At 48.3% G+C, this 24,909-nt stretch overlaps 1 protein-coding gene across 1 annotated transcript; it reads right to left on the bottom strand.

Annotated features, from left to right (window-relative positions):
* Positions 1-242: 242 nt before the first annotated feature.
* dck (deoxycytidine kinase) lies at positions 243-20,172 on the bottom strand. Its single transcript, XM_086006088.1, has 7 exons — positions 19,897-20,172; positions 18,081-18,196; positions 15,148-15,341; positions 10,498-10,645; positions 6,998-7,113; positions 2,011-2,110; positions 243-531 (listed from the first exon to the last, which is right to left on the bottom strand). Exons 1-7 carry the CDS (start codon positions 19,976-19,978, stop codon positions 505-507), a joined length of 783 nt encoding a protein of 260 aa, XP_085862214.1. The 5' UTR covers positions 19,979-20,172; the 3' UTR covers positions 243-504.
* Positions 20,173-24,909: the final 4,737 nt, after the last annotated feature.

The following is a 24,909-nucleotide window of genomic DNA, read 5'->3' as shown; positions in this document are numbered from 1 at the left end:
TGGGCAATAAATGCCGGCCTTGCCAGCGACGCCCAGATCCCACGAACTAATAAAAATAGAAGCTCCAGGATTCGGTCGGTGTGATACGACCAAAGCCACTTATGGCAGTGGCCCATTGAAGATGCCCCACCCATCTAATTATCCCATGGTGGGTATGATCAGGCAGAACATCACCCGGTAATCCTGTTATACACGAAAATGTACAATTAATCATAACCTTAATCCACTGTGTGAGGCCAGACTTTGATGTAAGGACCCCTTTGAAGGAAAGTCATATTTATTTTGTTCTTTGTTTCTCTTCATTAAAAAAAATTAAGAAAAAAAATAGCTATTTCATAATCTCTAGATGTAATTCAATTACTAACTAGAGAATTCAAAACTAACGTGGTAAAATACAAACACACGGTTAACAGAAATGTTAAACGTTATTATTTCAGCAGCTCCTTCATTCCCTCACGTTTGTCTACTGGTGCCTGATGTCTTGTTCCACAGAATTTACATACGTTATAAAGAGTGCAGAAATGCCTTGATCTGGAAAAGAAGAACATCAGACCTTATTGAGAGCATTTAATGGGCACAGACACAAGGCTAGAAAGTGGCTGGCAGTGGAGTTTCACTAGATAGGGATAGGGGTCAGAGGTAACATAAGAACATAAGAAATAGGAGCAGGAGTCGGCCATTCGGCCCCTCGAGCCTGCTCCACCATTCAATGAGACTAAGGCTGATCTTCGACCTCAACTCTACCTTCCCGTGCTATCCCCATATCACTTGATTCCCTTTGAGTCCAAAAACCTATCGATCTCAGCCTTGAATATACTCAACGACTGAGCCTCCACAGCCCTCTGGGGCAGAGAATTCCAAAGGTTCACTGAGTGAAGGAATTCCTCCTCATCTCAGTCCTCAATGGCCGAACCCTTATCCTGAGACTATGCCCCCTGGTTCTAGACACTCCAGCCAGGGGGAAACAGCCTCTCAGCATAAGGCTACAAGCTCTGGAATTCCCTCCCTAAACTCCTCCAGCTCCTTTAAAACCCTCCTTAAAACCTACCTCTTTTACCGAGCATTTGGTCACCTGCCCTAATGTCTCCTTCTTTGGCTCGGTGTCAATTTTTGTCCGATAACGCTCCTGAGAAGTGCCCTGGGATGGTTTTACTACGTTGAAGGTGCTATATAAATGCAAGCTGTTGTTGTTGTTACAATATTCTGAGGCTGATTCTGTGCCCCATTCATATATCTAGCAAGACTCTGCACTGGCATTGAAAGCTTGCCTTTTCTGCCCAATAACATACATAGAAATAACATGCTGTACCTTTGTAACATACATTTACCGGTTAGGAATGATAAAGAGAATCTAATGTACCCACATTTCATGTGTAAAATAGGTCTGATTCACACACTGAATATATTTCTCTTTACACATATCCTCCTGGTTTCATAAAGCCAGGACGTGAATATTCTTAGTCATCGGGGAAACTAATTTCTAAAATAACATTATGAACAATATAAAGTGCATGCCCTCCAATTTTTGTGAAGGACATGTGTTATTTGGACAGTTTATTTTGTAACTATTTCCATATCTAAATTAAAATAGGCTTAGCTTTGTGCGGTTTACTCCTTAACCAACATCACTAAAACAGATGATCTGCTCATTATCTCATTGCTGTTTGTGGGAGCTTGCTGTGCGCATTTCCTACATTACAACAGTGACCACACTTCAAAAAGTACTTCATTGGCTGTAAAGCACTTTGGGACATCCTGAGGTTTGTGAAAGGCGCTATAGAAATGCAAGTCTTTCTTTCTAGTGAACTAGAAGAGGGAAAGGATATTAAAGGGTAATGTACTCTGAAAAACTTTAGGTCAAGTAAAAATTAATGATCACAAAACCTGTTTAAAACAGACTTATTTCCTTCAATGTTATTGCGAGACTCCTGACATTATCTGAAACATCCATAACAGGCAAGCTTATTTTTTTCAAATGGATGAATTTTACACTTATCAGCATTCCGGTACCTTTTCAATCAGTTCTTCACACTTGGCTTCATTCCCCTTGAAGTCTTCATTAACATCTAATGTCAAAACCGGAACTTTACTCAGGTAATCAAAGTGAAGCCTGCAATTAGAACGCCGAATTAAACTGAAAGTCAAACAAACCAATACTTTCCCTTCCTATCGTCTTTCAGATGAGGTGTTAAACCGAGGCCCCGTCTGCTCTCTCAGATGGACGTAAAAGATCCCACGGCACTATTTCGAAGAAGAGTAGGGGGAGTTCTCCCCGGTGTCCTGGGGCCAATATTTATCCCTCAACCAACATCACTAAAACAGATAATCTGGTCATTATCAGAATACTGTTTGTGGGATCTTGCTGTGTGCAAATTGGCTGCCGCGTTTCCTACATTACAACAGTGACTACACTTCAAAAATACTTCATTGGCTGAAAAGTGCTTTGGGACGTTCTGAGGTCATAAAAGGCGCTATATAAATGCAAGTCTTTCTTTAAATTGCCAATATTAATAAAAAAATATGAAATCCACACTGAACACAACCTCTAGTCTTCTGATTGGACCACTGGGATTTAGACAGGAAGAACATTTGCATAAAAGATGGCCACCACAGACATCTTACAAAGGCTTGTGCGTGGGAATAATGAGTATTAGCTATTTTTTAAATCAGAAATTCTTTAGCAAATAGTTTCCTTCAGTTTCACTAACTTTCTGGGTCTAGAATCTGTCCTATTTGACTCAATCTCCTCTACAACCTAACATAGGAACAGGAGGAGACCATTCAGCCTCTTAAGCCTGTTCCACCATTCGATTGGCTCATGGCTGATCTGTACCTCTACCCCATTTGCCTGCCTTGGTTCCGTGGCCCTTAATACCCTTACCGAACAAGAATCTATCAATCTCAGTTTTGAAATTTTCAACTGACCCCCAGCCTCAACAGCTTTTTGCGGGGAGAGTTCCAGATTTCCACTGCCCTTTGTGTGAAGAAGTGCTTCCTGACATCACCCCTGAACGGCCTGGCTCGAATTTTAAGGTTCTGCCCCCTTGTTCTGGACTCCCCCCACCAGAGGAAATAGTTTCTCTCTCTCGACCCGATCAAATCCTTTAATCATCTTAATCACTTCAATTAGTTCACCCCTTAATCTTCCATACTCAAGGGAATATAAGCCTAGTCTGTGCAACCTGTCCTCGTAATTTAAACCCTTTTAGCCCCGGTATCATTCTGGTGAATCTGCACTGCACCCCCTCCGAGGACAATATATGCCTTCCTGAGGAGCGGGGCTCAGAACTGAACGCGGTCACTACATATGTAACTTGCCCCTAAAATTCCTTTCTATCACCTCTGTAGTCATTCTCATATAGCAACCATGGCCTAATAACCTGCTCCAAGGTTTGTGCCATTGCATTTCTTTACCTGGCTACCACATGGGAAAGAAAAGTGGTGAGATGTTAAATCTCTTATTTCGATAGAATCATGGAATAGTACAGCACAGAAGGAGGCCATTTGGCCCATCGAGTCTGCGCCGGCTCGTTCGAAGAGCAATCCAGTCAGTCCCACTCCCCCGCTCTTTCCCCATATCCCTGCAATTTTTCTCCTTCAAGTATTTATCCAACTCCCTTTTGAAGGCGACTATTGAGTCTGTATCCACCGCCCTATCAGGCAGCGCATTCCAAATCCTCACCACTCGTTGTCTAAAAACATTTTTCCTCATGTCGCCTCTGGTTCTTTTGCCAAGCACCTTAAATCCGTGCCCTCTGGTTATCGACCCTTCAGTCACTGGAAACAGTTTCTCTTTATTTACTCTGAACCCCTCATGACTTTGAACACCTCTATCAAATCTCCTCTTAGCCTTCTCTGCTCCAAGGGGAACAACCCTGGCTTCTCCAGTCTATCCACGTGGCTGTATTCCCTCATCCCTGGAACCATTCCAGTAAATCTCCTCTGCACCTTCTCCAAAACTTTCACATCCTTCCTCAAGTGTGGTGCCCAGAATTGGGGACAATCCTCCAGCTGGGGATGAAAGACCAGTTACATGGAGAGACTGGAGAGACTGGGATTGTTCTCCTTAGATCAGAGAAGGTCAAGGGGAGATCTGATAGGGGTGTTCAAAATCATAAAGGGCTTTGCTAGAATAAATAAGGAGAAATGAGGGGGAGAAAATTCACAAAGCAGGTTGTTGTGATCTGGAACGCGCTGCCTGAAAGGGCGGAGGAAGCAGATTCAATAGTAACTTTCAAAAGGGAATTGGATAAATACTTGAAGGGGAGAAATTTGCAGGGCTACGGGGAAAGAGCGGGAGGGAGTGGGATTAATTGGAGAGCTCTTTCAAAGAGCCGGCACAGGCACGATGGGCCGAATGGCCTCCTCCTGTGCTGTATCATTCTATGATTTCTAGCGGGTATGGAGATAAAAAGCCCAGGAGCATTTGCACTTTGGTTAATCAAATTATTGGCCCTTTGAAGGATAATCGATATTTAATTTGTAGATTCCAGTCAGACAGGCGAATGAAGCTGACAGTGGTCAAATAATAAAGGTATTAACCCTAATGGTTGAGTTGTAAGTGAGATTTATTTTGAAAGAACCTTGGCTGTGCGTTATGTAAAGCATCAGCAATTCTCAGGCAACACAGACGATTGATGCCAGTTGTTCTTTAACCTGGATTGCAAGTTTCTTAGGGCTGCAGGTCCACTGCAGAGACCTGAGCCCATAATCTAGGCTGACGTTCCCAGTGCAGTACTGAGGGAGTGCTGCACTGTCAGAGGGGCAGTACTGAGGGAGCGCTGCACTGTCAGAGGGGCAGTACTGAGGGAGCGCTGCACTGTCGGAGGATCAGTACTGAGGGAGCGCTGCACTGTCGGAGGGGCAGTACTGAGGGAGCGCTGCACTGTCGGAGGATCAGTACTGAGGGAGTGCTGCACTGTCAGAGGGGCAGTACTGAGGGAGCGCCGCACTATCGGAGGGGCAGTACTGAGGGAGCGCTGCATTGTCGGAGGATCAGTACTGAGGGAGCGCTGCACTGTCGGAGGGGCAGTACTGAGGGAGCGCCGCACTATTGGAGGGGCAGTACTGAGGGAGCGCTGCACTGTCAGAGGGGCAGTACTGAGGGAGCGCTGCACTGTCGGAGGATCAGTACTGAGGGAGCGCCGCACTGTCGGAGGGGCAGTACTGAGGGAGCGCCGCACTATCGGAGGGGCAGTGCTGAGGGAGCGCCGCACTGTCGGAGGTGCCGTCTTTCGGAAGAGACGTTAAACCGAGGCCCCGTCTGCTCTCTCAGGTGATCATAAAAGATCCCCCGGTATTATTTCGAAGACGACCTAGGCGTTTGTCCGGTGTCCTGGCCATCATTCACCCCTCAACCACAAACAGATTATCTGGTCGTTCACATTTTTGTTTGTGAGCCTTTGCTGTCCACAAATTCAGCCGACATATTTGTTTGCACAACAACACCGACTGAACTTAAAAAGTAATCCATTGATAGTAAAACTCTTTGGGTTGCCCCAAGAATGTGAAAGAAAGACTTGCATTTCTATAGCACCTTTCACGACCTCAGGACATCCCAAAGTGCTTTACAGCCAATGGAGTACTTTTGAAGTGTAGTCACTGTTGTAATGTAGGAAACGCGGCAGCCAATTTGCGCACAGCAAGCTCCCACAAACAGCAATGTAATAATGACCAGATAATCTGTTTTAGTGACATTGATTGATGGATAAATATTGGCCCCAGGACACTGGGGAGAATTCTCCTGCTCTTCTTTGAAATAGTGCCATGGGATCTTTTACATCCAACTGAGAGAGCAGAGGGGGCCTCGGTTTAATGTCTCACCCGAAAGACGGCACCTCCAACAGTGTAGCACTCCCTCAGTACTGCACTGGAGTGACGGCCTGGATTTTTGTGCTCAAGTCTCTGAAGTGGGATTTTGAACCCGCAACCTTCTGACTCAGAAGTGAGAGTGCGACCCACTGAGCCACGGCTGACACACAAGGCATCACTTAAATGCGAGTTTTTTCTTAGTCTTCACCTACAAAGGTCCTGAGTACTCCTGGATTTCTGTTTCAGTTTCTCATTTGGCATCTGTGAGGGAACAGCGCTAAACGCTGTCTAATTAAATTCACAGTGTAAGTCTTAATTAGCAGATGGGGACTAGTTGGCTGAGTTACAATTGCTTCCAGGGAAAGGTTTACCTAATCTAAGAGTATTCTAGTCTATGCAAACTGCTCCAGTCTACTAAAAACTGTTCCCAATCACTGCTGTATAATTTGTGATTAATGCTTTCAAGTTCAATGAGTGAAGACTGAGTTGAAGCATTTCGAATAGCGTTCACCGATTCAGCAGAGGAGCGAGGGAGAAGAGCTTGACCTCAAGGCAGGAGGGAAATTAAAATGGTCATAATCTCAAACAAATCAAAGCAGAGAAGGTTAAGGGGAGATTTAATAGAGGTGTTCAAAATGATGAAGGGTTTTAATAAAGTAAATAGGGAGAAACTGTTTCCACTGGCCCGAGGGTCGGTAACCAGAGGACACAGATTTAAGGTAATTGGAAAAAGAGGCAGAGGGGGCGATGAGGAGAGGTTTATTTACGCAGCGAGTTGTTGTGATCTGGAATGCGCTGCCTGAAAAGGTGGTGGAGGCAGATTCAATCGTAACTTTCAAAAGGAAATTGGATAAATACTTGAAAAGGAAAAAAAGTTGCAGGGCTCTGGGGAAAGAGCAGGGGGGAGTGGGACTAATTGGAGAGCTCGTTCAAAGAGCTGGCACAGGCACGATGGGCCGAATGGCCTCCTTCTGTGTTGTATCATTCTAAATCCTTTTAAAAGTCTTCCTATTCCATCAATCCCAGGGCCCCCACTTGCAATCCACCACTGCCGCAGTCTTTTCCCCTCTACCTAGTGTATTTATGTGTTAGGGTCTTGGTTCTGCGTTGAATGTAACTGCGATGGTCGCTTAACATTTACACTTCGAAATTCAGACACTTGGCAAAAAAGGAAATGTGGTCTTACCGCATTGTCCTGTGTTGCAGCCAGCACTCATGCTTGGAGTGAAGCTTCTCCAGATACTCCATTGGAATTCCCTGCTCTTCCTGCCGTCCTCGCAAGATCAGTCTGTTCATACAGTTCTGTAAAGCAAATATAGATATCAGCATGCAAACATTTTTTTCCAAAGTTTTGAAAGTTAAATTCTCACCCTCTTCAGGTTCCAGCCCACTCCCACCCAATATCATGTACCATTCGGCTCAACGCAGTGACAGCACCATCTGCTTTCACCCCTCTGCTGGTGCCCGTCCCTACCGAGTAGGAATTGACTTGTCTTCCCAATTTCCCTTCTCTCTGTACATAACCCTGATGAGATTGGTAGCTCACTGTGTGGGAGGAGGAATTGTGTCTGGTCACTTCACGGTCCAACACGTTCCTAACCCAAAGCAATGGATCCACTGAGCGAACGCATTTATACATTCCTCCTTTAGCTTAAAGCAAATCTTCAACTCAGTGACCGAATTGTGCATCGAGTTAGTCTTTAAACCTCTGAGAACTGGGTTTGAGTCCAGACCAAATCTAATGGGATTAAGCCTTCGGTTTCTGTTGACTACAAGGCCCGATGTGGAATGGGTTTCGGCATTTGGACCCTGTAGATGGTGCAAATAATGATCACTGAAAATGGCACTCAGGAACCCTTCCCCCCTTTCACAAAAATGGCTCCCCCACCCAAAGTGTCAGCTGTGGCTCAGTGGGCAGCACACTCTCCTCTGAGTCAGAAGGTTGTGGGTTTAAGTCCCACTTCAGAGACTTGAGCACAAAAATCTAGGCTGACACTCCCAATGCAGTGCTGAGGGAGCGCTGCACTGTCGGAGGTGCCGTCTTTCGGAAGAGACTTTAATCCAAGACCTATATTTTTTCACTTGGGTTTCTGTCCCTTTTTTTTATTGCCTCTCCCAGGAGATCACTTGGATGGGGGGCGATGGGGTTAAGAAGTGTCTAGTCGTGATGCTCCGGGCATCAGGAGAGTTGGGGCAGGCTTGTTAGACCGGCTGGTCTTTCCCTGCCCCCCCATTTTGGGTATGTCCATGTATTGTGGGACCGGAGTCGTGTGTGAACCAGAGCAGGTCGGTGTTGGCAGGTTCCCTGCCCTGAAGGACATTCGAGAACCAGTTGGGGTTCAATCCAGCAACTTTGCACGGTCATTTCCCTAACGATAGCCCATAAATGGGCCAGATTTATTGAATCACAGAATCATAGAATAGTACAGCACAGAAGGAGGCCATTCGGCCCATCGAGTCTGCGCCGGCTCTTTCGAAGAGCAATCCAGTCAGTCCCACTCCCCCGCTCTTTCCCCAAATCCCTGCAATTTTTTCTCCTTCAAGTATTTATCCAATTCCCCTTTGAAGGCTACTATTGAATCTGCATCCACCGCCCTATCAGGCAGCGCGTTCCAAATGCTAACCACTCGTTGTGTAAAAAAGTTTTTCCTCATCTCGCCTCTGGTTCTTTTGCCAATCACCTTAAATCTGTGTCCTCTGGTTATCGACCCTTCAGCCATTGGAAACAGTTTCTCTTTATTTATTCTATCTAAACCCTTCAGCATTTTAAACACTGAGTTCAGTTTCACCCCCTTGCCATGACTGGCATGAACTCACGACCTCTGGACGACAAGTCCAGCACCGTAACCGTTGGCTACCAGACTATCGGACAATCCCAATGGTCGCTACCAGACTATCGGACAATCCCAATGGTCACTACCAGACTATCGGACAATCCCAATGGTCGCTACCAGACTATCGGACAATCCCAATGGTCACTACCAGACTATCAGACAATCCCAATGGTCGCTACCAGACTATCGGACAATCCCAATGGTCGCTACCAGACTATCGGACAATCCCAATGGTCACTGCCAGACTATCGGACAATCCCAATGGTCGCTACCAGACTATCAGACAATCCCAATGGTCGCTGCCAGACTATCGGACAATCCCAATGGTCGCTACCAGACTACCAGGCAATCCCAATGGTCGCTACCAGACTATCGGACAATCCCAATGGTCGCTACCAGACTATCAGGCAATCCCAATGGTCGCTACCAGACTGTCAGGCAATCCCAATGGTCGCTACCAGACTATCAGGCAATCCCAATGGTCGCTACCAGACTATCAGGCAATCCCAATGGTCGCTACCAGACTATCGGACAATCCCAATGGTCGCTACCAGACTATCGGACAATCCCAATGGTCGCTACCAGACTATCAGGCAATCCCAATGGTCGCTACCAGACTATCGGACAATCCCAATGGTCGCTACCAGACTATCGGACAATCCCAATGGTCGCTACCAGACTATCGGACAATCCCAATGGTCGCTACCAGACTATCAGGCAATCTCAATGGTCGCTACCAGACTATCGGACAATCCCAATGGTCGCTACCAGACTATCGGACAATCCCAATGGTCGCTACCAGACTATCGGACAATCCCAATGGTCGCTACCAGACTATCAGGCAATCCCAATGGTCGCTACCAGACTATCGGACAATCCCAATGGTTGCTACCAGACTATCGGACAATCCCAATGGTCGCTACCAGACTATCAGGCAATCCCAATGGTCGCTACCAGACTATCAGGCAATCCCAATGGTCGCTACCAGACTATCGGACAATCCCAATGGTCGCTACCAGACTATCGGACAATCCCAATGGTCGCTACCAGACTATCGGACAATCCCAATGGTCGCTACCAGACTATCAGGCAATCCCAATGGTCGCTACCAGACTATCAGGCAATCCCAATGGTCGCTACCAGACTATCGGACAATCCCAATGGTCGCTACCAGACTATCGGACAATCCCAATGGTCGCTACCAGACTATCGGACAATCCCAATGGTCGCTACCAGACTATCAGGCAATCCCAATGGTCGCTACCAGACTATCGGACAATCCCAATGGTCGCTACCAGACTATCGGACAATCCCAATGGTCGCTACCAGACTATCGGGCAATCCCAATGGTCGCTACCAGACTATCAGGCAATCCCAATGGTCGCTACCAGACTATCGGACAATCCCAATGGTCGCTACCAGACTATCGGACAATCCCAATGGTCGCTACCAGACTATCGGACAATCCCAATGGTCGCTACCAGACTATCAGGCAATCCCAATGGTCGCTACCAGACTATCGGACAATCCCAATGGTCGCTACCAGACTATCGGACAATCCCAATGGTCGCTACCAGACTATCGGACAATCCCAATGGTCGCTACCAGACTATCGGACAATCCCAATGGTCGCTACCAGACTATCGGACAATCCCAATGGTCGCTACCAGTCTATCGGACAATCCCAATGGTCGCTACCAGACTATCGGACAATCCCAATGGTCGCTACCAGACTATCAGACAATCCCAATGGTCGCTACCAGACTATCAGACAATCCCAATGGTCGCTACCAGACTATCGGACAATCCCAATGGTCGCTACCAGACTATCAGACAATCCCAATGGTCGCACCTCAGGCGTTGCCCGGAGATAGATGATGCCATCCAGTTCGATCTTTTTACCAAAACAGCTATGTATCCAGCCGTGCCAGTCCTGGTACATTATCCATTCAGTCTCGCTGATGCAATCGGATTCGTACAAGTTAGAGGCAAAGACATATCTGTCATTAAAAAAAAACAAAATTCAAAAGTAGCTTAGCATTAGTTTTTCCATCTGCTGTTATTGTTGATAGTGAAAGGTTACATGAAGCAGCACTGCTTAAGTTAGAGATTTATATCACATCGATTATCTCAGAGAGGCTGGATAGCTGAAGGGAAGATTTGCTCACAGTCAATAACAATGGCCCAGAAATTCGGGTCAGGGGCTTCCCGCGGGTGCAAGCCCCCGACCTGCACTTACCTTGCGCGCCGGCAGTTGAGCTGTAGGGCCCCGTGGAATTCCGCTCCGGGGCCTGGCCCAGCTGCTGGCGTGCTGTGCTTGTGTGTCCCAGGGGCGTAGTTAGTGCGATGCGTCCCCTGGGATCACGTGAGCCATGGGCAGGCAATCGGAGGAGGGAAAAGCCCATTCATAAGATTGACAGGAAGACCTGTGAAAACTTATGAATATACGGGCCCCAAAATAGCAGTAAACCTTCAAATAAATTTTTTTTAAATCACACTTTTTAAATAAACTATAAATTACATTAAATAACTATTTTAAACAATAATTTAAATTTTTGAAAAAAATAATGTTATAAAAAAACGGGGCTAAAAATAAACTTACCTTGCTTTAAAGTATTTAAAAATAATAAACCTGTGGAAAAAATGTTTTAATTTTAATTGATTGACCACTTACCTTGTAAAAAGCAGGCCTTGCGCCTGCTTTTTAAATGTGTAAATCCTGCAGGCTTAACCTCGCGTGAAAACCTGCAAAAAAAACCTAAGTTCAAAGCGCACGCGCAGCCTCCCCTGCGCGCACGTTCGACCTCTGAACCCCTTCGTTCAGAGGATCGGAAGTGCCGGTTTCCCGTGCATGCGCAGTGCATGCAGGAAACTGGCATTTCCATTGGGCCTACGGGTGAGTACCCCGTGCGTACTCACCCGTGGAGACCCGGTGTTTACAGCACAGAAACAGATCATTCAGCCCAACTGGTCCGTGCCGGTGTTTATGCTCCACACCAGCCTCCTCCCACTCCTCTTCATCTCACCCCATCAGCATATCCTTCTATTCCTTTCTCCCTCACGTACTTATCTAGCTGCCAACACCCCTGTGCTCGCTGACCTACTTTGACACCCGGTTCAAACCCCCTCAATGGCCTCACCCCCTTTTGCGTGGGTTTTCTCCGGGTGCTCCAGTTTCCTCCCACAGTCCAAAGATGTGCGGGTTAGGTTGATTGGCCATGATAAAGAATTGGCCCTTAGTGTTAGGGGGGATTAAATACGTGGGGTTACGGGGATAGGGCTTGTGTGGGATGGCTGTCGGTGTAGGGACCGGGTGCTAGGGTTTGGATGATCAGCCATGATCTCGTTGAATGGCGGAGCAGGCTCGAAGGGCCGAATGGCCTACTCCTGCTCCTATCTTCTATGTTTCTATGTTTCTATCTCTGTAACCTCCTCCAGCCCTACAACCTCTGACATCTCTGCGCTCCTCTGATTCTGGCCTCTTGCGCATCCCCGATTTTAATCGCTCCACCATTGGCGGCCGTGCCTTCAGCTGCCTGGGCCCTAAGCTCTGGAATTCCCTCCCTAAACCTCTCCACCTCTCTACCAATCTCTCCCCCTTTAAGACGCTCCTTAAAACCTACCTCTTTGACTAAGCTTTTAGACATCTGCCCTAATATCTCCTTATGCAGCTCAGTGTCAAATTTTGTTTGATAATCGCTCCTGTGAAGCGCCCTGGGACGTTTTACTATGTTAAAGGTGCTATATAAATACAAGTTGTTGTTGTTGTTCCCCTTAAATGCAATAACATAATGTTACTGTCACTGAGTTACTGTAAATCCTTGCTTTTTCCCTTCCTTAATTCTCTTCCCACCTCCCCCTGAAGCTACAACATAGCCCTCCTACGGGTGGCCATTCCTCAGTGCGTTCAGCCAGCTATTCAACCATGGGGGAAGGGGTGGCGCATTCGCTGATTTCTGCTCTCGCCCGACTTCCTCACACGCACAGCCCAACAGCAGGAGACACTGAACAGCGTTCACAAGCAGAGCCAATACTACTTCAGCAGACTGCCTCATGCTGGTTTGAGTTCCCAAAGTTTACAGCAAAGAACCCCAAATTCGCTTAAGATTCTACTATAAAGATAGAAAGACTTGCATTTCTATAGCACCTTTCACAGCCTCAGGATGTCCCAAAGTGCTTCACAGCCAATGAAGTACTTTTTGAAGTGTAGTCACTGTTGTAATGTAGGAAACACGGCAGGCAATTTGCGCACAGCAAGCTCCCACAAACAGCAATGTGATAATGATCAGATCATCTGTTTTAGTGATGAATATTGGCCCAGGACACCGGGGAGAGCTCTCCTGCTCTTCCAATAGTGGCCGTGGGATCTTTCACATCCACCTTAAATGTCAGACGGGGCCTCGGTTTAATGTCTCATCCGAAAGACGGCACCTGAGACAGTGCGGCGCTCCCTCAGTACTGCCCCTCCGACAGTGCGGCGCTCCCTCAGTACTGCCCCTCCGACAGTGCAGCACTCCCTCAGTACTGCCCCTCCAACAGTGCAGTGCTCCCTCAGTACTGCCCCTCCGACAGTGCAGCACTCCCTCAGTACTGCCCCTCCGACAGTGCAGTGCTCCCTCAGTACTGCCCCTCCGACAGTGCGGCGCTCCCTCAGTACTGCCCCTCCGACAGTGCAGCACTCCCTCAGTACTGCCCCTCCGACAGTGCAGAGCTCCCTCAGTACTGCCCCTCCGACAGTGCGGCGCTCCCTCAGTACTGCACCTGCGACAGTGCAGCGCTCCCTCAGTACTGCCCCTCCGACAGTGCGGCGCTCCCTCAGTACTGCCCCTCCGACAGTGCAGCACTCCCTCAGTACTGCCCCTCCGACAGTGCGGCTCTCCCTCAGTACTGCCCCTCCGACAGTGCAGTGCTCCCTCAGTACTGCCCCTCCGACAGTGCAGCACTCCCTCAGTACTGCCCCTCCGACAGTGCAGCGCTCCCTCAGTACTGCCCCTCCGACAGTGCAGCACTCCCTCAGTACTGCCCCTCCGACAGTGCAGTGCTCCCTCAGTACTGCCCCTCCGACAGTGCAGCGCTCCCTCAGTACTGCCCCACCGACAGTGCAGCGCTCCCTCAGTACTGCCCCACCGACAGTGCAGCGCTCCCTCAGTACTGCCCCTCCGACAGTGCAGCACTCCCTCAGTACTGCCCCTCCGACAGTGCAGCACTCCCTCAGTACTGCCCCTCCGACAGTGCAGCGCTCCCTCAGTACTGCCCCACCGACAGTGCAGCGCTCCCTCAGTACTGCCCCACCGACAGTGCAGCGCTCCCTCAGTACTGCCCCTCCGACAGTGCAGCACTCCCTCAGTACTGCCCCTCCGACAGTGCAGCACTCCCTCAGTACTGCCCCTCCGACAGTGCAGCACTCCCTCAGTACTGCCCCACCGACAGTGCAGCGCTCTCTCAGTACTGCCCCTCCGACAGTGCAGCACTCCCTCAGTACTGCCCCACCGACAGTGCGGCGCTCCCTCAGTACTGCCCCTCCGACAGTGCAGCACTCCCTCAGTACTGCCCCTCCGACAGTGCAGAGCTCCCTCAGTACTGCCCCTCCGACAGTGCGGCGCTCCCTCAGTACTGCACCTGCGACAGTGCAGCGCTCCCTCAGTACTGCCCCTCCGACAGTGCGGCGCTCCCTCAGTACTGCCCCTCCGACAGTGCAGCACTCCCTCAGTACTGCCCCTCCGACAGTGCGGCTCTCCCTCAGTACTGCCCCTCCGACAGTGCAGCGCTCCCTCAGTACTGCCCCTCCGACAGTGCAGCACTCCCTCAGTACTGCCCCTCCGACAGTGCAGTGCTCCCTCAGTACTGCCCCTCCGACAGTGCAGCGCTCCCTCAGTACTGCCCCACCGACAGTGCAGCGCTCCCTCAGTACTGCCCCACCGACAGTGCAGCGCTCCCTCAGTACTGCCCCTCTGACAGTGCAGCACTCCCTCAGTACTGCCCCTCCGACAGTGCAGCACTCCCTCAGTACTGCCCCTCCGACAGTGCAGCGCTCCCTCAGTACTGCCCCACCGACAGTGCAGCGCTCCCTCAGTACTGCCCCACCAACAGTGCAGCGCTCCCTCAGTACTGCCCCTCCGACAGTGCAGCACTCCCTCAGTACTGCCCCTCCGACAGTGCAGCACTCCCTCAGTACTGCCCCTCCGACAGTGCAGCACTCCCTCAGTACTGCCCCACCGACAGTGCAGCGCTCTCTCAGTACTGCCCCTCCGACAGTGCAGCACTCCCTCAGTACTGCCCCACCGACAGTGCAGCGCTCCCTCAGTACTGCACTGGAACGTCAGCCTGGATTTGATGCTCAAGTCTCTGGAGTGGGACTTGAACCTTCTGACCCAGAGGCGGGAGTGCTGCCAACTGAGCCACGGCTAACACGATGTGTTACTTTACTCAGTCTGTGAGATACAGAGAAATGTTAAAAGTGTCAGTCGTGGAGACTTGTGAAATATTATAGGAGCCTCATTACCTGTCACTGTACAGAGATCGCTCAAAGAACTGAACTGGGCGGGTAGAATCTTTCACCTTGTCACTGAGAGATTTGAGCTGTGATCGCACCCTGCTTAAACAGGCATAATTCTGGAATGTATAGGACCAGCGTTCTGGCTTATCGTACATCATCTGCAGGAGGTTCCCTCCACTCTTCTGGGATACAGTCAGCTCCTTGAACATACAAGCAGGGTGGAGTTTGGTTTAAGCGAATGTGACCATTCGCCACAAGAAAGAAAACACCAAAAAAAGCAAAGGCTTCAAAAAAGTATTCCACACAGGTCCAGAACCACCCAGCCAATCCCCACTCCACCCCCACACAGAAGTGCCAGCAGGGATGACTAGATCGAGAGATGGGAACCTTGGATAATTTATTCTCCTCTCTAGCCCTGTCGGAGGTGCCGTCTTTCGGATGAGACGTTAAACCGAGGCCCCGTCTGCCCTCTCAGGTGGACGTAAAAGATCCCACGGCCACTATTTCGAAGAAGAGCAGGGGGAGTTCTCAATCAACATCATTAAAACAGATTATCTGGTCATTATCACTTTGCTGTTTGTGGGAGCTTGCTGTGCGCAAATTGGCTGCTGCGTTTCCTACATTACAACAGTGACTACACTTCCAAAAGTACTTCATTGGCTGTAAAGCGCCCTTGGGACGTCCTGAGGTCGTGAAAGGTGCTATAGAAATGCAAGTCTTTCCCTTTTTTTCCCCAGTGGGGAGCGACACTCGAAAAGAGGTCAGAACAGAGATAGGGCTACAACACGACTGCTCAAAATCTACGTCTCCCCTTCACGGGAAGGAAGCACAGGAGAGAGAGCGACAGGATGGCAGGACTTTCCGTCGCATTATGAAGTTAATTGCTGGTATGGACCGAAGTTGCAAAGGTCTCTGGCACAAGAGCTGCTGACAAAGATTCAGCGCTATTCCGTCGTCACTAAAGCCAGACCACCTGTTAAGCAACCTTACAGATCAGCCTTGACAAAGCACTGCTGCTGATAAAAGACTAGCCAACAGATGGATGCCAACATTCCAGACAGGCAGTGGATTAGTCGCACTGTGTATTAGCTGATGTCCCACTATATTGCTTACGGGTAGTCTGGGATCAGTGCATGGTTTTGCTGTATATCTGTGCAACCGGCCTGCCCCTTCAAAGCCATTGCTTACATATTGCTTAAACCCGCGACCTCTACCACCTAGAAGGACAAGGGCAGCAGGCGCATGGGAACACCACCACCTCCAAGTTCCCCTCCAAGTCACACACCATCCCAACTTGGAAATATATCGGCCGTTCCTTCATCGACGCTGGGTCAAAATCCTGGAACTCCCTCCCTAACAGCACTGTGGGAGCACCTTCACCACACGGACTGCAGCGGTTCAAGAAGGCGGCTCACCACCACCTTCTCAAGGGCAACTAGGGATGGGCAATAAATGTTGGCCTTGCCAGCGACGCCCACCTCCAGAGAAGTTTTGCAAATTTCCAGCTGCCTTCCTTTCTCTCTTATTTTAGATATTTTGATATTATAAAGTGTGATTAACACTCTTAAAACTCCTCAGCCCCAACCGTGGTCTTGGAGGAGCAGGTGGAGGCCATTCAGCCCCTCGAGCCCTGTTCCGCCATTCTATCAGATCAGGGCTGATCTATATCTTAACTCCATCTCCCCACCTTGGTTCCCTAACCGTTAATACTCTTACCCAACAAAAATCCATCGATCTCAGTTTTGCCATTTTCAATTGACCTCCAGCCTCCACAGCTTTTTGGGGGAGAGAGTTCCAGATTTCCACCACCCTTTGTGTGAAGAAGTGTTTCCTGACATCACCCCTGAACGGCCTGGCTCTAAGTTTAAGGTGATGCCCCCTTGTTTTGGACTCTCCCCATCAGAGGAAATAGTTTCTCTCTCTCCACCCTATCGAATCCTTTAATCATCTTGGACACCTCGATTAGATCACCCCTTAATCTTCTAAACTCGAGCGAATGCAAGCCTAGTCTGTGCAAACTGTCCTCGTAATTTAAACCCTTTTAGCCCCGATTGGTGGGCGTGATCATCACCAGCTCATTGTAACCCAACTAAATCATACTTGGGTCCGATATAATTTGATAGCACTGATTAGCTTTTGTAAAGGGAGGTCAAGACTTCCTCTAAAACACCGCCATTGGCCAAAATGAACCCATTTTCACTGTGGTGCCCTTAGCTACTCAGTCAACTAAAGGGAACGTGCAGACATTTTGAACGGGAGAAAGGTTGTTAAGATCAGTATATAAGAGCATAAGAAATAGGAGCAGGAGTTGGCCATTCGGCCCTTCTCCACCATTCAATAAGATCATGGCTGATCTTCTACCTCAACTCCAATAAAGACTTGCATTTCTATAGCACCTTTCACAACCTCAGGACATCCCAAAGCATCTCACAGCCAATGACCAGATAATCTGTTTTTGTGATGTTGATTGAGGGATAAATATTGGCCAGGACACCGGGGAGAACTCTCCCCTGCTCTTCTTCGACATAGTGCCATAGGTTCTTTTACGTCCACCTGAGAGGGCAGACGGGGTCTCAGTTTAACGTCTCATCTGAAAGACAGCACCTCCGACAGCGCAGCACTCCCTCAGCACTGCACTGGAGTCTCAGCCTGGATTTTTGTGCTCAAGTCCCAGGAGTGGGGCTATGAACCCACAACCATTCTGACTCAGAGGCGAGGGTGCTACCCACTGAGCCACAGCTGACACTTTCCTGCCTTATCCCCATATCCCTTGATTCCCTTAGTGTCTAAGAATCTATCGATCTCAATCTTGCATATACTCAGCCCTCTGGGGTAGAGAATTCCAAAGATTCACAACCCTCTGAGTGAAGAAATTTCACTTCATCTCAGTCTTGAATGGCCGGCCTCAGTCGAAGAGACAAAGGCAACAAGCACCTTACCTCAGAATCTCCTTTCTCAGTTTGCACATTACACCAACGGGCAATGGGCTCGGGCACAGCATCCCATTCCTCACAGGCTTGCCCCAATATCTGAACCAACGTCGATTTGCCAGCAGCTGTAAATATATTTTAAAATAGCCATCGATGTAACAGTTCCTCATTTAAACAAGCAATTCCAAGGTAAAATGTAATTGAATGGTGGAACAGGCTCGAGGGACTGAATGGCCGACTCCTGTTCTTTTGCTTTTTTTATTCGTTCATGGGATGTGGGCGTCGCTGGCAAGGCCGGCATTTATTGCCCATCCCCAATTGCCCCTTGAGAAGGAGGTGGTGAGCCGCCGCCTTGAACCGCTGCATTATATTTCTTTGTAGCAATTTGGTACAACTGAGCTGGGCCATTTCAGAGGGCGGTTAAGAGTCAACCACATGGGTCTGGAGTCACATACCGGCCAGACCGGGTAAGGACGGCAGATTTCCTTCCCGAAAGGACATTAGTAAACCAGATGGGTTTTTACGACAATCCGATAGTTTCATGGTCACCATTACTGACACTAGCTTTTTTTAAATTCCAGATTTATTTAATTAACTGAATTTAAATTCCCCAGCTGCCGTGGTGGGATTTGAACTCACGTCGAGACCAGTAACATAATCACTATACTACCGTACCCATTGAAAAGGAGAAATTTGCAAGGCTCTGGGGAAAGAGCAGGGGTGAGTGGGACTAATTGGAGAGCTCTTTCAAAGAGCCGGCACAGGCACGATGGGCCGAATGGCCTCCTTCGGTGCTGTATCATTATATGATCGCTCTGGAGAGTTTAACCTTTCATTAAAAATTAATTTTATAAAGTGCCAAGCTTAAGTAACTGGTGTAATCATAACAACAACTTACTTTTATCAATCGCCTTTAACGTAGTGTAACCGTCCCAAGGCACTTCGGATGAGCGAATATCAGACAAACATTGGCTCCGAGCCACATAAAGAGTATTCAGGGCAGGTGATCAAAAGCTTGGTCAAAGAGGTAGGTTTTAAAGAGCGTCTTAAAGGAGGGGAGAGAGGTAGAGAGGCGGAGAGGTTTAGGGAGGGAATTCCAGAGCTTAGGGCCCAGGCAGCTGAAGGCACGGCCGCCAGTGGTGGAGCGATTAAAATCGGGGATGCTCAAGAGGCCAGAATTGGAGGAGCGCAGAGATCTCGGAGGGTTGTAGGGCTGGCGGAGATTACAGAGATAGGGAGGGGGCGAGGCCATGGAGGGAGTGGAGCACAAGGAAGAGAATTTTAAATTCGAGGTGTTGCCGGACCGGGAGCCAATGTAGGTCAGCGAGCACAGGGAGCGATGGGTGAACGGGACTCGGTGCGAGTTAGGATACGCAGAGTTCTTGGAGGGTTGTTGGGCTGGAAGATGTGTAGGAGTCAATCTCACACCCCAGGGTCCACTTACCCAGTGGGGAGTGGGCAGGACATAAGTAATATTTGAGGTCTTGCTCTTTTTTTTTAAGTTTGGGTGATGAGAAACCGCCTCGTCTTGAAACAAAGCACGGTATTTTATAGAGAGGGACTGTCCCTTTCAATGCAATGCAGATTAAACCATGCTGCATACGGCTCAATTCCACGACTAAAATGCGACAAGAAGGATTATATTAACAGCACCCCACCCGAATGCGACCAAATGCAAAGAGGAATCAGGCTGCAAGCGGCAGCTGGTGTCTGTGGAGCTGTCCCAGGGGCCAGGGGCTGGTCTGCGGCAGTCTGTGCGATGCTCAAAAGGAGCTCCATTGTCTGGGAGGGGGGGGGGTTTGTAAAAAGCTCCTCCATCACTCACCTATATTCCCCTCGACGGAAACTTTCCTGGCTGTGTCGTTGCAAGAGTGAGCACGGCTCCGTTTGCTGGGGGGGTTTGCCATGGTGTGTGGTATTGGGACTGAGAAGTGGAGTGTGGGAGGTGATTTTAACCTCTCCCCCTTCTCTCTCTCTCGCTCTCTCTCCACTAAGTGCAATCGAGCTGGCTGAGTGAGAGTTAGTGACAGGAAGCACTATCTCTCTCTCTCTCTCTCTCGCATTCATTCATTCTGCACCAGCTGTGTGTGTGCCCGTAACTTCAGGAAATCGTTTCAACAGTTTTGCAACCAACACCCCCCCCCCTTAATTTTCTCTTCTGAACTGAGTGACAGCAGGTGTTCTAATTCACACCCATTTCTGGAAACTCATCTGCATATGAGAAAAACACATTGACAGCTGGGGGTTGTTTTCCTTTGAGAAGGTTAAGGGGAGATTTAATAGTGGTTTACAAAATTGTGAAGGGTTTTGATATTTTGGCGGGGGGGTTCGGCAATGTTCCCTCTAAAATTTTTTTACTGCGCGGTCCCTTTAACTGGGCGCGCGGTCCATTCAGATTTTCGCGCTTGCGCGGTTTCTTCCCTGTGGAAGCCGGTGAGCGGCCTGCGCGGGACCTCCAGACCGGCGTGCGGCCGCGCAGCTTAACGGGGACGTTGGGGATCAGTAACCAGAGGACACAGGTTCAAGGTAATTGGCAAAAGAACCAGAGGGGGAGATGAGGAGAATTTTTTTTTTTTACACAGCGAGTTGTTAAGATCTGAAAGAATAGAAAGACTTGCATTTATAGAGCGCCTTTCACAACCTCAGCGCTTTACAGCCAATGAAGTACTTTTGAAGTGCAGTCACTGTTGTAAGCCGTGGCTCAGTGGGTAGCACACTTGCCTCTGAGTCAGAATGGTTGTGGGTTCAAGTCTCACTCTGGGGACTTGAACACATAAAGCCAGGTTGACAGTCCAGTGCAGTACTGAGGGAGTGCTGCACTGTCAGGAGGTGCCGTCTTTCAGATGAGACGTTAAACCGAGGCCCTGTCTGTTTTCTCAGGTGGATGTAAAAGATCCCACGGCGCTATTTCAAAGAAGAGCAGGGGAGTTCTCCCCGGTGCCCTGGGGCCAATATTTATCCCTCAACCAACATAACAAAAACAGATTACCTGGTCATTATCACATTGCTGGTTGTGAGAGCTTGCTGTGTGCTAATTGGCTGCCTCGTTTCCTACATTACAACAGTGACTACACTTCAAAAAGTGCTTCATTGGCTGTAAAGTGCTTTGGGACGTCCGGTGGTCGTGAAAGGTGTTGTAGAAATGCAAGTCTTTCTTACTTTCAGTGGAATGCACTGTCTGAAAGTGCGGTGGAAGCAGATTCAATAGTAGCTTTCAAAAAGGGATTTGGATAAATACTTGAAAAAGAGAAATGTGCAGGGCTATGGGGAAAGAGCAGGGGGGAGTGGGACTAATTGGAGAGCTCTTTCAAAGAGCCGGCACAGGCAGGATGGGACAAATGGCATCATTCTGTGATTCTATTCTCAGTGTGCTTTCAGGTGAGGCACTAAACTAAGGTCTCTCTGCCACTCTTAGGTGAATTAAAAATATCTTGTGCCATTTATTTGAAGAATAGGGAGTTCTCCCAGCAACCTGGCCAACATTCCTCCTGAACACCGCCTTAACAGATTATCTCGTGCTTCAGTTGTTGTGCGAGATCTTGCTGTGTGCAAATTAGTCGCCACATTTGCCTATAAAACAATAGTCTGCACTTCAAAAGTAATTCAGGGTTTACAAAGTGCCTTGGGACATCTTCAGATCTTGAAAGGTGCTATATGAACTCAAGTTTGTTTTCTCTTTTTTACAGAACACAGTCACTATTTGAGAATTGAAGATTGAAAGAGCAAGGAACCAACTTGAAAGTTACAATATTGCCCTGGTTATACTTCAGTGTAAGCTTATCCGAAACTCGGCTGCACGTGTCCTAACTCGCACCAAGTCCCATTCACCCATCACCCCTGTGCTCGCTGACCTACATTGGCTCCCAGTTAAGCAATGCCTCGATTTAAAAATTCTCATCCTTGTTTTCAAATCCCTCACCCCTCCCTATCTCTGTAACCTCCTCCAGCCCCACAACCCTCCGAGATATCTGCACTCCTCCAATTCTGGCCTCTTGAGCATCCCCGATTTTAATCGCTCCACCATTGGCGGCCGGGCCTTCAGCTGCCTGGGCCCCGAGCTCTGGAATTCCCTCCCTAAACCTCTCCGCCTCTCTCTCCTCCTTTAATTTGCTCCTTAAAACCGATCTCTTTGACCAAGCTTTTGGTCACCTGTCCTGATATCTCCTTATGTGGCTCGGTGTCAATATCTGATAACACTCCTGTGAAGCACATTTTATTAAGTTAAAGGCGCTATATAAATGCCAAGTTGTTGTTGTTGAGATCTCTACGCCTTCAGTACGTGTATTCACATAGGATGTAGAGTGACGTTCAGTAGAGCAAAAACGAAAGACACAAAAGGTTAATTTTGATTAACTTTAATTTTCTTTATGAACAGCCTCACAACATGGATCCTATAACTTTGAATATTTCAACATTTTTCAAACCCATCACATAACAACAAGCTGTACACCGTATTTACATATCTGAAGGACAAGTGAAATGAATGTTGAAAGTAACTCTAGAAAAGTTCGGAACGCAAAGAAAATTCCCTCAAATTTGTGAAGCAGGCAGCTTCCTTAGCACAATTGGAGAACATCACAGCTCCCAACATTCCCAATTTCACTATACTTGCACAGGAAGAAACTGTTTTCCAAAGGCAATCTCCAGTTTAGGTAGGCTTTCCAAATCTTACTTCTTCTCCTCTGGTCCAACTCTACACCCAGGTCTTATCCTTCCAGTGACCATCGTGTAGGTTAACAAAGGCGTGAAATTCACTACATGGCTGGAGATAGCCTGGATTTCACTTTCAATTCCCTGCCCAAAGGGCATTTCTTTCTAATAACCATTCCGCCTCGGAGATCTGGCTACAAATTAATCACGAGTCAAGCAATTACATAAAACATTTTTATTTTGTTAGTTTCAGGGGGGGCCAGCTCAAAAGCGAAGGCACGCTGTATCTGCTTGGAGACAGGATGTGAAAACGGAGTCTCGTGACACATCAAAGTCTCACCGTGTAAACTGCTGTCCAATTAGGGTGTTCTTCCCATTTGGACTGTGGCCACGTGACGGAGATTACACAAGAGGTAGTTAGAACTGCAAGCGTTGCTCACTCTATTAGCGGGACCGTGGAGAGCACACACAGCATAACCACCTTAAACTGAGATTTGAAAGACATGAGTTTTTCTTCACCCAGAGGGTGGTGAACCTGTGGAATTCTCTACCACAGAAGGCTGTGGAGGCCAAGTCACTGAATATATTTAAGAAGTAGATAGATTTCCAGACACAAAAGGCATCAAGGGGTATGGGGAGAGAGCGGGAATATGGTATTGAGATAGAGGATCAGCCATGATCATATTGAATGGCGGAGCAGGCTCGAAGGGCCGAATGGCCGACTCCTGCTCCTATGTTTCTATAGTACTATGTATGATTCATAACTCATCTTTGAAACTGTAATGAGAACTCACAGGAAGCACATACTGTATTACATCGAACTTACAGCACAGAAACAGGCCATTCGGCCCAACTGGTCCGTGCCGGTGTTTATGCTCCACACCAGCCTCCTCCCACCCCTCTTCATCTCACCCTATCAACATATCCTTCTATTCCTTTCTCCCTCATGTCTTTATCTAGCTTCCCCTTAAGTGCACCTCAGCTCAGCCATTCCATGTTGTAGCAAGTTCCACATTCTGACCACTCTCTGAATTCTCCTGAATTCCTTACTGGATTTATTTGTGACTTTTTATATTTATGGCCCCTAGTTTTGGATTCGCTCGCAAGTGGAAACATCTTCTCTATGTCTAACCCTATCGAACCCTTTCATAATTTTAAACCCCTCGATCAGGTCACCCCTCAGTCTCCTCTTTTCTAGAGGAAAGAGCCCCAGCCTGTTCAGTCTTTTCCTGATAGTTATAATCATGTAAATGTTATCTGCCCTGCAAGTCAGCTATTGCCTTTAAAGCCAGTCAGAACACATTGGTCCGTGCAGTTTTTAATTTTTAGATGCCAAATGGTTTGACAGACGAACTGTGAATAGCAATAAATACCATTAACTGTACTATGGCTGGACTTTTGTCTCTGTGGCAATTTCCTAAATACTGCTGCTTCTGCATAACCTGCAGATATTCCTAGGCAACAGCAACGTTCCCTCTAAACCGCGTGGCCGCACAGACCAGGACCGACTTTTCCAATGTGAAATTTCGCACGTGCGCAGAACTGTGAATGGCCATTAAAGGGGCCGTGCACCTAAAAAAATTAAAGGGAACACTGGGCAACAGGAGTCCAAATTTTCATTTCCAAAATTCTCACAATTTCCAGTTTATGGTCCAAATGACAATTCTTCAAACAGAATGTGACAATTGCACCTTCATTTTATTTTTTTGAAATGCCACTTGAAGTGGTTTCCTGACCGAGGGAAAACAAACACAACTCCAACAACACTCAAGGAGCTCAACACCATCCAGGATAAAGCAGCCCGCTTGATTGGCACCCCATCCACCGCCTTAAACATTCACTCCCTCCACCACCGGCGTACCGTGGCTGCAGTGTGTACCATCTACAAGATGCACTGCAGCAACTCGCCAAGGCTTCTTCAGCAGCACCTCCCAAACCCGCGACCTCTTCCTCCTAGAAGGACAAGGGCAGCAGGCGCATGGGAACACCGCCACCTCCAAGTTCTCCTCCAAGTCACACACCATCCTGACTTGGAAATATATCGGCTGTTCCTTCATCGTCGCTGGGTCAAAATCCTGGAACTCCCTCCCTAACAGCACTGTGGGAGCACCTTCACCACACGGACTGCAGCGGTTCAAGAAGGCGGCTCACCACCACCTTCTCAAGGGCAATTAGGGATGGGCAATAA

This window comes from Somniosus microcephalus, chromosome 2 (assembly GCF_052327205.1).
Source record: "Somniosus microcephalus isolate GS21.2 chromosome 2, FLI_Smic_1.0, whole genome shotgun sequence".
NCBI classification, from domain to species: domain Eukaryota; kingdom Metazoa; phylum Chordata; class Chondrichthyes; order Squaliformes; family Somniosidae; genus Somniosus; species Somniosus microcephalus.
Note: the sequence above shows the minus strand (reverse complement) of the source record. Positions and strands in the feature narration are given on the sequence as shown.